The following is a 16,192-nucleotide window of genomic DNA, read 5'->3' on the forward strand; positions in this document are numbered from 1 at the left end:
TTTTGGTTTCGATTCAAGCTGATACACTCAAGTCATATGGATATATATTTTTACTTTTGAAATCGCAACTTTATAATATATAAAGATTGATAGAACATTAGCTCTATAATAATATATACGAAATCTGTAACAATTAAGATATCATACTTAAGTGTACTTTACGAGCGAGTTACGCCGGACATCTTTGTTAGCTTAGATAAATACTTTTGCAGTTTTAACAAAAGAGCTACAATAATATCAGAGCGTCTCCATTTACACTAAATATCCACAGAATGCCAACATACATATGAAAGAGTCTGTGGAATTTCCACAGGTCTCACTAGTAATTATAAATTGCTTATGAATAAGCATAATGTAATAATCACGTTGAAAAATCAAAGTTAAACAATATGGAACCTGGTCAGTACGAGATGGTTGACCATTTGGGAATGCTAGGTGCTGTATGTCATCTTCCCATGACCAGGATAAACATGTGGCTGGGAATCGCTTGCGAATTTGATATTCCCTGTAAACTTCCTCCTTTGGAGGAAACTGGCATAGCTTGCCTTGGGCTAATACCACATTAGGTTTTACCGGTTCAGTTTTTGGAATGGAGCTAGTTTCAATCTGATTTTCTGATTAATGTTATAATATATGGACAAAAAATAATAAATAAATTCAGTAACATATAGTTCTGGAGAAAAAAAATCCTAGATTTTTTTTAAGTCATCAATCTTTATTTTAGATAAGTAATATATGCACACCACTGCACTAATTGTTGCACATTGCATTATTAATTGCACAAACGGTTTGGTAACATCACTATAGAATCTTATCAAAATTTGTCCAGTGTCTATCTATCTATCTATCTCTCCTATGATATAAAAGGAAATTTGTCTGTGTTTGTGAGTTCCTTCCCTATGGACTCCAAAACGGCTGAGCTGATTGTTTTGAAATATCACACAAATGTACCTCATGTGTCTGGGAGTGTTCTTAAATAGGTTTTGTACTGGAATGCCTCCGATGATAAAAAAAAAAATCATCAAAGTAGAATAGTCTGATTTTGACCAAAGTTACCAGTTAAACACAGTCTAACGTCACAAGCGCATTTGAGAAGTTTTATCACCACAGAAACAAATGTGCCCGGCATATAAAATCAACAGTAGGTTCTTTTATATGGCAGGGGCATGTTTTAAATGAATGTTTCTGTTTAGAGCACAATTGATACATACCTGATTTTTGCATTTTAAACTTTGATTCTAGCCATTATATATAAAAATAATTTTATAAAATCAACAATAGGTTCTCTACAATGCAATGTATTATGGAGTAAGTCAGTGTGGAGGAGGAATACAAAGCTTCCTCTCTGTGCACCTCAATTTGATTGAAAAATAGGCGATTACACTGATTTCGATAGCAATAAAATATGGAAGGGTGAAATATTCGTTGATCGTTAGTAAATCCCGAGCAATGTCGGGTCTCCCTGCTAGTACTTTATAGTTTCCTTGTATCAACCATGTTTTTTTACACCTTTACAATTTCTAGTTTTTCATTAAGACATAATCCACATAGGTCATCTAAAAATATACACTTTTTTTCACATTTTAAGATTCTCTACTTAACTACTTGGGAATTTGCACTATCTTTGAATAGCCCGAAATTAATTTAAGATTCTTATGCTACATTTATATTTTCTGTTATTAAATGAATTTATGATTAATCTAGTTTCTCCCAATATAATAATTTTTTGCTCTTCAGGTTTTCAGATATGTATTGTGACGATCCACATCAGTCAGTCAGCTGCTGGTAAGATCCTGTCGAATGATTTTGGATCTGTTATTAACAAGCAAGTGGTAATATAGGGAGAAGAGAAATTACGAAATTCTTTGGATGGATTGGTTTTAGCGTACTTGTGCATCGACATTACATGAACCATCTTGAAAGAGACTGTCAGCTGTTTCATGCTTTTTGTATTACTTAACTTTGGAAGTTGAATTGTCGTCGACTTGTATATAATGCGAGTTTCGGAAAAAAAAGAAGGATTATATTAGTGTGTTTTTTTTTCTTCTCTAACCAAAGGTGTCATCTTTACTTTTCTCTAGTTAGATATTGTCATGCAAACTCTGTTTAAATGCCCTGATAAGTGACATAACCCTTCTGAAGCTCATAGGCAACATTTCTAAGTTAAAAATCGGGATAACTCATGTGTTATTAAATTTTTGACGGCGAGAAGGGGACGAAATGTTGGCTGGCGCAAACTCTCGTCGATGACCACTTTTGACAGGCAGATTATTTCTGGTTTCCTGGAATATTTCGAAATAGGACCCCAAGGGAGCATGTAATTGTATAATGTAGCTTGGTTGATAATAATTTTGATTAAACAATTATTTTATAAACTGAAATTGATGAAGATCTCCTGACAGTAATGTACATAGAGAAAATTGCATAAGCATAAAATACTAAGTGTCTGCAAGTAAAAATTATATTTAAAATAAAAATATTGTTATCATCCTTATAACAAGAATCAAGCCTCCATGAGAATTTATAAAAAGGCTGTCAATCAATGCATAAAGTGATGTTCCTGTTGCAATCATTGAACACGATATGACTAAGATTACTGCATATATCTGCTAATTTGACATAATATAGATTATAAATTACCTTTTTTTCTTCTACAAGAACCAAGTTTGCCCAGCTGGGCAAACTTGAGTCCTTGTACCGGAAAAATATCCAGTAAGGAAAACGTTGTTTAGTAAATCGTTATTTTTTTGCATTTCCATACACCAAACATGGATATAAAATATCACTAAAACATCCGCTGGGGCATAAGCTTCATTTCGGTACCTTACTTGCCTGGGTGGGTTGCTTGTAGGCTGAGATAAACCACGTCACACACACACACACACACATACACACACACAGAATGAAAATTTATAGGATTAAATAACTGGCGGGGGGGGGGGCCGGCCTTGTTCGGGTGTTTGGAGGTGAAAAAGAAAAAAAGTGTTAGTAGGGAAAGAGGCTTGATTCCGTGACAAACCGGAGGGCAGAAAAGAAAGTGAAAGAAAACGTGACATCTTACTGCTACATTACGAGGCCATGGGGAGTGGAAAGCGCTGAAATTTAGCGATGCCAATCAAAAAGTTGACTTGCTAGCAGGTGCAGAAACAAACATTGGCTGAAGGCCAGTTCAGCTTTCTGCCGTTTCATTTATTTGTTTCCCCACAATGTTGGGAACCCCCTTGAAAAAAAACCTTTGCTGGACATACAAAAATGTGTGCGCCACTTTTGCCTTTTATATATATAGATGGTGGCCTTAGGGTTAAATACCACTGTGGAGTTAAAGGTAACTTTGCAAAAAATTATTTGAAAAAATGATTTTTTTCAAATATTTCATTTAATGTAACAAAGTTTTATAACATTAATAACAAAAAAGCATAAAATACAATGATATTGTAATTTTTCTTAAAACATTTGAATAATTGTGAGAAAATATTTTTTTTCAGCTACATTAGTAAAATAGAATTACTTCTCTCAGAACAACAGGTTAAAATTCCGAATAACCCATTTTTTTTTGTTTTTTGTCATTGTTACAGACGCAATTGGTATTTTTCCAAGTTTTATTTCATGGTGAATGATAATAGCACATTTTTATTATTGGTTATTTACTTAAATTTCCTCTACGGAAAAGCCAACGTCTTTTTTTTTTATTTCTGTATAATTCTTTAGCATTTTTGCAAAACCGAAAATAAACTTGCCAGGAAAAATGCTAAGATAAACATTTTATAGATGCATTTCTTCACCAAGCACAACATTGTAGTAATCACAATCATTGATTTTTATTTTTTTTTAAATGGAAATCGCTCCAGACAAGGCATGAAGCCATTTTATGTAAGGAGCTAAAAAAATAAATAAATAAAATACTACTTCAAAGTCTAAAAAATTGCCAATGATAAGTGTTAGATGGAATAGATTCTGACCCAGAAAACAGCAATTCTTCTCTTTGTGAGAAACATCGCTCATGGAATATGAGGACTAAGGAACAAAATAAAGGAAGCAAGAGTTGCTAGACTGCCAAAAGTAAACATGGAATCAACAATAATCGCAATCATTGATATAGAGAATTAATAAGGATGACGATCGAGGTTAAATTTGTTTGCGATATTTCTGTCCAAGAGTACCTCAAGTATTTGACAAAATCTTGCTCTGTTTCTCTGGAGATTTAATTGAAAACATCTATACCAAGATCAAAGAACTTTCTAAGTAAAATTTTACAAAGGATTCAATGAGGGTAGTCATTTTGTATTAGGACTGTTTTTTAGAATGATATTGTGGAGTCAACATACACACTGAACATCAATAAGCATTAAAGATAACATTTTACTTCATCTTATTTTTAATTTTAAAATTATCGAAATTAAAAAGTAATAAAAATGCTTTTAATAAAAATTCCAAGTTCAGAGCAGATGTACACCGAAATTTGCATTCATATCCGGACAATTTGAAGTTGTTTGCTAGTATTTAAGTGTAATAAATAGGGTTACGACAACAGATTATTCTTTTCATGGTTTTGACTCTTGAGTATATATCCAACGAGAACCACGCCACTATATAAAAACATAAGATATCAACGGGTATATACTCGAGAGTTAAGACAAAAAAATAGTCCCTAACCCTAGTAATAAATTCAGAAACAAAAATTAGGAGTCAGCATCTTTTGAAGCTGGAAATTAGATTTTTGTTTTTATCTGCCTCAATATCTCAGTTAGGAAGATTCGACGCAAGGTTTTTAAAGTCACTCCCCCCCTCCCCTTCTGAATAAATCCTCAGTCGAATTGAACTTGTCGATTTCAAAGTCCGTGTCAGTAACACTTGCAGGTCAACCAAAAGATATTTGAAATATATCAAGTGTGTGTGTGTGTGTGTGTGTGTGTGTGTGTGAGAGAGTGAGTGAGAGAGAGAGAGAGAGAGAGAGAGAGAGAAAGCGAGAGAGAGAGAGAGAGAGATTATTCCAGCGAGAAATAGAATGAAAATATCAACTGTGAACGTAGTTATGTAATCTGAAACTATTTCTCTTTATACGTTATTACATCGGAATTAATATAATGGATTTGAAAATAAATGTTAGTAGCCGGCTCACCCCTAATTACATTAATGATATTTAGAAAGATCGTTTTGACCAGATCTTACATACAAAACTGATAGAATTTGCAGAATTTTCTGGAAGTACAATTGTACAGATGTGACACAATGAAATACCAAATAAGGAACAGGCGATTAAGATTGAGAATGTGTGTGTGTGTGTGTGTGTGTGTGCGTGTGTGTGAGGACACTCCACAACCTATATACTCAACAAATTTTTCATGTACACACTTGAAATTTGGTATATAGGGTATTCGGACATGTGGAAAACTTTTAAATCAGTTTTCATCTGGAAAAAAGGGGGCCGCTAAAGAGTCAAAACTGAAAAATTGTTACTTGTGTGTGTTGGGGGGGGGGGAGTATCAGATTTTATTTGTTTGTCAACTGTTTCACGAATGCACATGCACAAATCATTCACATTATGTTCAGAATAAGTAGGTTTGAAAACACTTTTTAAAGCTCGTGTCAAGCTGGCCTAATGGCTATTGTATTCGACTCACTGTCTTTAGGTTTTGATTTCGATCTCAGCTTGAGTATTTTTTTTTCTTACAAGAAATGAACTATTTAGAAAAAACATAATACTCGCACATGTTTGTTTCTTTTCGTTTTTTTTTTTTTTCTTCATTTTGTTTTAAAGAATTTAATGTTACGTTTAATACCAAGCAACACTGGGTACATCTAGTCTATGATAATTTTAGAAAAATGAGAAACAAAGAGTATAATTGGTAATAAAATTGTTAGAGGGTGTGTGATTAGCCAAACTGATATCACCACAGATTATGGAACAGACAATACATAGTCCAAATCTAATCCGGTCTATCATGTTGAACTATATACAAATACTGTCAGAAAATATATTGTAGAGACAAGAGTTATCTCCTTCGGAGAAGAAATTATTTTTTAGGATAAGGTTATGCCCCTTCGTAAAGAGAGAAATCTCCAAATCTTGTCAGAAACACAGGATCTTATGGCAACTCTCACAACAATATGTGGTCAAGAATTTAGACCAGAATACATCTAGCTGGTTAGAGGTGCTACAGACAATATTGGTTACGGGATTTTTCCCTGCTAACAGAAAAAATCTTATATGTATATCAGAGGCAATCATCCTAAGTAGGTTGAACCAGCTTTCTCCTAAGGAGAGAGTGTCAAGGTAATATCAAATCCAAATGCAGTCTCCAGTTGCATGTATATCCCGATTATGGGAAGATAATGACATTAGGTTTTGGTAGTTCTTTCATGTAGCACTTGGTATTTCCAAATAGTCGCCTATCTGGTAATGACCAGGTTCAACATTGCTTAACTTCAGTGGTCAAACAAGAACTAGTTGTCAACGTGATAATACCATATATATTTAAGGAATATATGTTTTAAGGATGTAATGAGAGATGATCTGAAAACGTATGATAAACATGGGGGACTAGGGAAAAAATATCTGACACATGCATTGTTGCCAATATAATATGCAGTGAATTTTCATTACAACTAACATGCTTAAGCAATTAATACACATTCGTTATCCACGCATTGCTAATCCTGATAAAATAAAACACGAGATATTCTAATTTTTGTGATTGAATGCTTTAAAAATTGTTTCAAACCTGTTCTCTCAGCAGACTGGTGTTTAGTGCAAACAAAAAGAAAAACAAAAGAAAAGAAAAACAAAAGAAAAGAAAAACAAAAAGAAAAACGGCTGCTGCTTTGCTTTATATACTGATGATCTTGTCACCTGATATGCAAATGTGATGCTTCTGGTTTAAATAAAGAAGCCTGATTTTTCAAAGACTCTGTTGATATAAATTTGGATGGTGGAGTTGCAAGTTCTGATTGCAACGTGTCGAATTTAGGAGTTTCGGAGTTGCGATTTTTGGACAACAGTGTGTCGAGTTTTGAAGTAGCAAATTTTGACAGCAGTGTGTTGAATTTAATCCCGGAAATCGTTAGTTGGAAGTGCAGCATAGTTAACAATCCATCAGGGAAAGTATATAGAATAGTTGATTATTTAACCACAATTTTATTGCATAGAATATACACCCCTCCCCACCCAGTTATAGATAATATGTATTGTATTTCAGCATAAAAAAGGATTGGTATGCCATGAAGCAACCTGAAACCAAACAGTTGAACAGTGAATTTTTCATTGAACTCCACAAATAAGTGCATATATTAAGCATGTAAAAAATTAAGGTTAATAGATTCATGTAGTACGTTTCTGAGATGGCCATCTATGGTATCCTTAACAGGTCTCCATGCACACAGTACTAAGTGATGTACTCTAAAGCACTTTCATGCAGCTAGTCCACATTTAGTCTCTCTATAACTAATAAATGTCTTTGCATAGTTAAGAGCCGCACTCTTTATGAGGTAACCCCGTTAATGTGCATGCATATAGACAAAAAAAAAAAAACAGCGAACCTGGAAGAAACTTCTAATAAAAATCCCTATATCCTTTATGGATAATTCTAGTTTCTGTGACAATCATCGATAAACAGATGCTTCGGCAGAGAGAACATGGCAGCTTCAGGGAAGATCATCTTTCATGACAAACAGAAAGTTCATTGATCAATATTATAAGGTGCAGCGAACTAAGTATTATAGTATCTATTCCATGTACAGTTAGGGATTAATAGGGATTAGTATTTAATGCATAAATGATCACAAATTTAACCATATTCAATAATCAATTTAGCATAAAACAATCATTCTAAATCAAAAGGTTATAACTTTTGGCCATTTTTAACAGGCTAAAAAGTCTAATCCATATATAATCGTGGGTACTCATCGATGTCATTAGCCATTAAAAGATTTAAATGGCAGTGTCTAGAGGTAATGTTAGAGGAAACCAAGAAGAACTTTCGACCTGAGTGATTGAAATCAGACAAAATAAACTGAAACACTTATTATAAGAAGATCCTAGCAGAAACAGAACTGAGGACAAGCATAGTTCAAGGCATGTTGTTAGAAAAAGATCTAAAAGACTTGTAAATTGTCCGTCAGCATCAGGCACCTGAATGGGTTCGTTAACAACCTGTGTTAGGTCATAAGCAAGTAAGAAATCACAGTAAAATCTCCTTTCATCATCTGTTTTGTTTGAGTGGACCATTCAATATTGTGAATATTGAAATCTCCACAGACATGAATGTTGGCTGAGGGAAGAACAGACAGGGTATGATCAATTTGCTTGATGATAATCTCAAAGATAGCTATTTCATCATTGCGGGGATGGTAGAGGGCAAATATAAATGTTGTGCTGTGAGTAAGTGCTACTTTAAAGCATGAGTAGGGATGTTTGGGATCTTCTTTGGAGATGTCCCTGCCAAAGGGGAAACTATCCCTAATATAAACACGTATTCCATGTCCATGACTATCTTAAGGGCCGGTTTTGATGTGAAGTTAGAATAGCCTTTGATGGAGAAATCGGCTAAGGAAGTAGTTGAGTTAATACCAGTTTTACACAAGAACAACAGGTCAGGTTTTGTTTCCCATTAGATTTCAACCTCAAGAAAATTTCGATCAATTCTTTTTGTGTTATTTAATTCTGAAGCAATATTTTTACAAACGATTCATTGTATCTAATTAATTGAATAAAAGATGCTATTTTACCAGAAGCTGGTGGAAAATTTCAAGTTCATTCTTTTCTCAAAAGTATTAACATGTAAATAACCACAATGGGATATGATTTTGATTCAATAAGCCACACAAAAACTCCTAGACTGCTGTGTGCATTGATGCGTATATTTCTTGTGAAACTATAATTACTTTTTATTATTCGGCTTCCAATTTTTGATGCAAAGAAATTCTAAAATCAAATCTGTGGCAAAGGGGGGGGGCAACTGTTTTTGGATAAATAATTAATGAAAATATCCCAGCCAGTAAATAAATAGACAATTTTTGAGCCAAGATCAATTAACGTTTTGAGCCAGGGTTTGAAATCTTCATTGGCTAGTTTCCCAACCATGAAACCAAATTATGGCTGCTTTTTCTGTCAAATTAAGACCCGAATCTTACTTGGAGATCATGAAGCAACCAATCAATTCTACTGAATGTTAAATGGTTACAGATGACTATCTATAAAATTGAGTTTCTATATTTATGTAGCTAAAAAAAAAAAAAAAATAAATAATAATAGATAAGTTTTACTGTCATTTTATTTTGATCTATCATATTTCATATGTACCATCATATAAGCACCGCATTCTTTTTTTTTTTGTATGATTTCATTGAGGATTGAACCATAGTTTCCCAGCCCATTAGCAAACACTAACCATATGACTATTGTAGAATGCATATTATATATAAAGCCAACTTGTATATACACCTAATCTTCGTTGTAGTGATATAGAAACTGGGTATCATTTTTTTTTTCTTTCTGGCAGTATTTTTTATTAATACATTTCTAAATTCATTTTTGGGGGTGCCATGTACTACTAGGTGTTGATAGATGGAGCTGTTAGTTATTCAAGCCATCTCATATCGTAACCTGTGCCTCCCAATCATAGAAGCCCTCTTACTCCTTCACGTAAACAAACTGACCATCAATCGGGTTTAATAGGGGGGGGGGGATACACCCAAGTGCTTTTAAACGATTTCAATCACAATTTTTTTAAATTTGTCACTCGCCTGGAGACGACTCCTGAAAGTCGAAAATGTTCGAGACTATAGTGAATTTCTTTTTACACTCTAAGAGAGCATTCAAACATTGGCTCACCAAACAGAAAAGATGGATCCCAAGAGAAACAAACAGGAATTATTCTTGCTGTTCAATGAAACATAACCAAGTTATATACACACCTAATCCATACTCTGGTGTAGTGTTATAAGAGCTGATTTTTTTTTCTTTCTTCTACATAAAAACAATAATGGTATCATAAGTCAATATTCGGTTTCTTTCTAAAGAGATAGTAAATACGTGTCATTTCCAACCCAGTGGATTTTGAAGTCTCTGTTTTGATAAGTTGGTGCAATATAATGAAAAGCAAACACCCCCAACTTGGCATCCGTAATAATGCCACAAAGTTTTTAAACAATAAAACTGGGAACAATTACTTACAAATTTTTCTTATGCTTTATGTGGGCCATAATTGTAAGTTGCAAATTCAGTTGTAAGACTTAGTAGAAAGTGCAGTGTGGTTAACGTTACATTTTATTTTCTTATAGTAAACATACTAATTAGCAAATTATTTTTCTATACATAAAATGGACGTTTTAATTAATTAATTACTAGCGGAGATACCCAGCATTGCCCGGGTGTGGAGGTGGTATAGTAAGGAACCCCCCCCCCCCGGTAGTCAGTGGAGAGAGAGGTGTTAAAAAAAAAGAAAAAGTGGTAGTAGCAGGAGGATGGGGGGGGCCAAACAATAGTAAGCAGCCCGGGTGGAGAGAGGTGTCAAAAAAAAGTCATGAGCATTGGAATTAAGGGTAGTCAATCAAAAGGTGACGATAACTTGCGAAAATGTCGGACATAAAAAAAAGGGTGATTAAAACAACCCTGTTAAAAAAAAAAAAAAAACGTTGGTTGGTTGTTTGGAGGTGTAAAAGAAAAAAAATAGTTTTAGTATAAAGGTAGACTTCTACCCCGAACGTTTGATGCGGAGGTGGAAAGGAAATGGAAAAAAAAAAACCTTCGACCTAACCATCCCGACCACGGGAACAGATGAATTGATAAGTGTGTTAAGTTGACGTTTATAAACCGAAATTAGCAGGTGCGACAATGTCAAGTTGCGGAAGCCAGTTTCTGTTTTTCCCCCCCGCTACGTGGCGATCAAACAATAAAAAAAACACAAAAAAACTAACGTAAGGCAAACAAACGATGAAAACAGAAAAACGAACACGTGAAAAATGGCTTAAATAAGCCTGTTTCGATATTAAAATTTCAAAAATCGGTGGGTACCCAGGTGTTTTTGGGTGTCGCTAAGAATAAGCGAAGTAAAAAAAAAAAAAAATGCAGAAAAACGAACGTTACGTGAAAAATGGCTAAAAATGGCTTAAATAACACTGGTTCAATATTTAAATAAAAAAAATCGAAAAAAAAAAAAAAAACCATCTCACACCACGATTCGAACCCAAAACGTTTCGATAATGAACCAAGGCTTTAGCCAACTGAGCTAACGCGACATACATGAAATTTGTTCAGTTTTTCAACTATTTAAAGTAAATCAGGTCACGGCGTCATATGACACATGCGTAGAATCGGTCATTGTCACGAGAGGACCGTTTTTGTTACCCCCCCCCCCCTCCCTGTTGAAAATTGTCGATTTCGGGATAAAAAAGTTAACGTTTTTGGCCAAGGATGGAGCTTCGATGTGATACCGAGTTTGTGAATTTTCGTCGCGTCTGTCAAAAGTTTTTAGCAGACATCCAAACATACACACATACATTTTCGCTTTTATATTTATAGATAGATAGATATCAAATTTAAATCTTCTCAAAATATTTTGCCATAAAAATAATTGTCAGCTGAATATACTTGAAACGATGAATTAATTCTATTTTATGATATTCGATTTTGGAATAATTCATTTGGAAATGGGTAAAATCTTCATTTTTTTACCCTCAGCAACATGAGATAGTCCACAATTATTTTTTTTTTTTTTTTCATTTCATCTTTAGCAATCGGAAAATCTTGTTTTGTTTAAATATACTTGATTTTGTGTAATATATCTACAGTTTAATCTATATATCTATAAAAGTGAACGTGTCTGTCTGTCTGTGTACATTTCCCTACGCAATAACTCTGTCAATTTTTAGTCTATAGACTCGAAATTTGAAATACCGGGTACTGAGATTTGGGAAAATCGATGTGACGGGTGTCAGCCAGAAATTTGGCTGTTAAGGGGTCAAATTTCAACGATTTGACCTTTAAGAACTCTACCAAACTCCTCCGACAATTTTGGGTCTACACCCTTGAAATTTTAGATATAGGTTCCGTGGACATGGATCTAACGTTAATAACTTGATTTGAGGCCAAAACAATAAATTTTCAGGGGTCATAATAGGGGTCAAAGTTTAAAAAATTACGCCCTTTTTTTTTTTTGCTCAACATACACCTCTAAACACCCGGGCAACGCCGGGCACCCATGCTAGTCATTAAAATAAAAATATCAAAGGAGAGAAGCATGCTTCCTTAGAAACAAATAAATACCACACTGCTTTGGAGATTCTGAATTGGTCAAGAACCATTCCAAAAAAATTTTAAGTTTATAAAACTATTTAGCAAACAGTCATTTTGTCTGCAGTTAGTGAAAAAGACATTTTTTTTTTTCTAGACTGGGCAATTTTTATTTTTGCCTCAATCCAAAGTGCTTCTTTTTAGTTTGGTTGTTTATTTTACGGCATATCAACCCCTTTTCGGGTTATTTAATGCTGAATCCAGTTATTTTGGAAACAGTTTTTATACTTCTTTATATCTTATCAAGTATTTATTTGTAGAGTGCCTCTTTTTGGGGTACCTGGATTTTCCCCACATGTCTAATTCTGCCCTCGGCAGAAGGCAAGTAAATGAGAACAAGATTTTTTTTTTATTGTTATATATTTCATGTATATACAGGGTGACCCCAAAAAACAGCCCCACCTCTAATTAGGCCCCGTTTCTTAGTGTTTTGTCCGAATGAAATGAAACTTTGGTCATAACTAGTTTATTATATTCAAAACATCACAACAAAACACTAGGGTATTTGGCCTTTTTTTCTCCATTCTACAGCGTATGTTCTAGATGGCCTCCATTTAGCTTCTTTTTTTTTTTTGGTCACTCTGTACATAGAATGTTATAAGGAGATATATTTTATGTATTCATTTTCAGAATTTATTTCAACAGTGCTTAATACGTGAGTAGAGCTACACAGGAGTTTTTTGCAATCTTTAGGAGATTAATTTTTAGATATATTAGTGTTGGGAGGATTAATTGGAATCGGGAATCAGAAAACAATTAACTTTTAAGGGTATCAGAATATAATATGCCTATCTTCTGATGCCCAAAATGATTCTTTTTATTATTTTTACTTTGTTTTTATTTAAAACTTAATTTTCCACGGTTCGTACTAATGAAATGATAAACATTTATTGATTTTAAACTACCAGTAAATTAAAATATTGCAATATTTCTGGCTAATGGGGGTATGGTCCCTCACAGTTGGGAGATTCTATTTATAAACGATGCAACTAGGAACTGACAGATCAAATTAATTCACGTTCTGATACCAATAAATCAGAAACCAGAATTGCTCCATAAAAATGAAACCTTTTCTTAAGGGACCTTGCATGTGTTTTCTTCGTGTCAACACGGGAAGAATCTTTTGCTCTGTGGCTTCCAACACAAGAACTGTCTACTGAGAATCAGTCACCTTCAGGACTGGTATAGAACAACCAACCATCGGAAACTGTTCTGAAACTAAACATGGCTTACAACTCAAGATAAAATATAGTTTGCACTTATACAGAAAAAATTGAACCAATCAACATTCACTGGCACCTATTGAACCCGATGCAGTTGATATGAACACAGAGTTTGTTGATTTCAGAGTGGCGACAGAGATCTGAATGACAACGTCCATTCCAGATGCCCATGTGCAGCCACCACCCCATTGCTGGCAAAAGTGCATTGAGAATGATGATTATGTAAAAAAAATTAATACTGAAGCAAAAACGGTCACTTGTTTAATGGTACCTCTTCAATCTTCATTTTGAAATGACCCTCGTAACATAAAACTACGTTAAACAGGTTTTTTTGTTTCACTTACCTGCATAGCTTCTTCTTGGTTTCATCCTCTCAGTAACTTTGACCTCCAATACTAAATTGGTCAAAGACATTTGGTAATGTTTAGCTTCATCCAAAAGATCACGGCACTCAAAGCTTTTCTTTAAGAGCTCTTCTGTTTCTACATAGTCCATGAGGTAGGATAATGGCATTAGAGGTAGTTTAATGTTTGCTAATAACTTTGGTAAATAACCTCTCCTCTTAAACAAGTCCTGCTTGACCCATTTCATCACACCCTCATAAACCTGGACTTCGGAGGTGACGTTCAGGTTCGGAGAGCTCACGATCCCGTCGAATACCTTGTAGGGCATGTTGGCAAATTCCTCGTGCTCTACAACTTCAAGAAAATGTTCTAATACATACTCATCAGTAACCTTAACAAGTTCTGTTCGACCATGTTGTTCGGCAAAGTTACGCACACCCACACAGTTTGTTGGGTGCAAATGTTTTTGCATAAAATTGCAGCATGCTTGTGCTACCGTCTCCATCTGTAAAATTGATGAAGCATAAAGCAGGTGTTGAACATTGTCCACATTCAAAGAGATCTTTGACGTGTAGGCAAATGTAATGAGAGATTGTAGAGACTGTTCGTCGATGTCATGTATTGTGACGATTCCTTCCTTACTTTCGGACATATCCGACGTGAACATCCCTTTGAAATAATTGCTGATGCAAGCAAGAACAACTCTGTGGCATCTGATGGATTTCTTTCCGACTCGGATCTCCAAGTCGCAAAGCTGCTGTTTGTTGTAAAACTCCCAAAGAGCTTTGAAGCTTTCATGATAGTGGTTTGGCGCTTCAAACGTCGTTTCAGGGATATCGACAGTCAACTTTAGTTCAGGCGATGACGACACCCGACTAGTTGCTGACATCCTCCTTGGTGACGAAATTTTTGTCCTGTGTGTCACAACAGTGTTGGTGGCAGTACTGGTGGTAGTCGTGATGGCAGCAGTAGTAGTGGTAGTAATGGCAGTCGTGGTGGTGGCGGTGGTGGTGGTGTTTGTCAGCTGGATGACTGACCATGGACGTGGTCTTGTGGGTAAGTAGTTCTTTCGGTTTGGCACCGGGGGCAAAGGAGGCACTTTGGGTATGGGCAAGCTATCCTTCCGTCTTGGTATCGGGGGCACCTCAGACATGCTAGGCAAATTCAGCAGAACCAGACTAAGTCAGGGATCGATGTCAAGCTCCAAGCTGGAAGCCTACAAAAAATAGGAAGGAAAAATGAATTAAGATATTTTTTCCTGAATTCCTTTATTTAATTAGGTTTTTAAAAAATATCAAAAGAGAGACATTGCATACAAATACATATTTTCTTCAATTTAGGTAAAAAACAAAACTTTTGGGTATTTCTAGCCTGGAATATATATATATATATATATATATATATATAATTATTTTATGTAAATAATTTCTGTATTTACTTAGACAGTGTTCGTTACATAAATAGAGCTAACTAGCCAGATGAATCCTTAGGAGGACGAAATGCAGAAATATTTGTCTAGCTTAATTGCTATATCTATATAATTATAAAACTCAAATGACCTTGTAACGAGTGATGTAACCCACTTTCCGGTTTACGACATCCGGTTGCACATGCACGCATAAACCCATAACAACAAACAAATAAACACAAATCGCTTTTTTTTGCAGATTTTGACCTGCGCACTGAAATATTAACGTTATTTCAAAATTATTATTTAACATGGGAAGAGTGGGGGTGTTTTGCAACTATTCTTTATTACAACTATACTGTCGCTATTTTCTTACAACTAAACAACTTTAACCCGTTGACAAACATAAAAACAATTGTAGTAAAGCCAAGACTACTACTACTACTACTCTCTATCCGTCCCTTTTTTTTATTTTTTGTTTACATTTCTAGACACAAAATAGTTGTGTGAGAACGGTGAATTTGTTGACACATTTACTAATCTGTTTCAATATTAGTTTTATTTTATTTTATTTATTTAGGTTTGATTTTTTTGCTTCAGGTTTTATTAATTATTTATTTTTAGATTTTAAGTTTCTATAACTTGGTTGAAGGATTACAATATGGATTTTTCATTCTTATATTTCTCATCGGTAGGTTCATGTGCGTTTTTGCTACTAAATGACTTTCATCTGCATTTGATTCGTAGGAAAATCATGTTTATATTTCGATTTTTGAGCGATTATTTGGAAAAATAGATAACTTTACACGAATGGGGAGAATTTTTTTTTCATGTTTGAGTGATCTGTTCGTGATTTTTCATTTTAATATACTTTCATAGAAATGTATCTGTTATGTAAAAAAAAACCCTATTTTCTTTACGTCACAAG

At 34.4% G+C, this 16,192-nt stretch overlaps 1 protein-coding gene across 24 annotated transcripts in view; it reads right to left on the reverse strand.

Annotated features, from left to right (window-relative positions):
• Positions 1-16,192, reverse strand: part of LOC145255000 (uncharacterized) — a 471,291-nt gene that overhangs the window by 63,784 nt on the left and 391,315 nt on the right. For all 24 annotated transcript variants that reach the window (XM_080113928.1, XM_080113930.1, XM_080113927.1 and 21 more), the window contains one exon: positions 13,857-15,072. In XM_080113928.1, coding sequence (XP_079970054.1) covers positions 13,857-15,009 — 1,153 coding nt within the window. In that variant the 5' untranslated portion in view covers positions 15,010-15,072. The remainder of the gene's footprint in view (positions 1-13,856; positions 15,073-16,192) is intronic.

Source organism: Euprymna scolopes, chromosome 3 (genome assembly GCF_053919585.1).
Source record: "Euprymna scolopes isolate OS-2025 chromosome 3, ASM5391958v1, whole genome shotgun sequence".
Classification (NCBI taxonomy): domain Eukaryota; kingdom Metazoa; phylum Mollusca; class Cephalopoda; order Sepiida; family Sepiolidae; genus Euprymna; species Euprymna scolopes.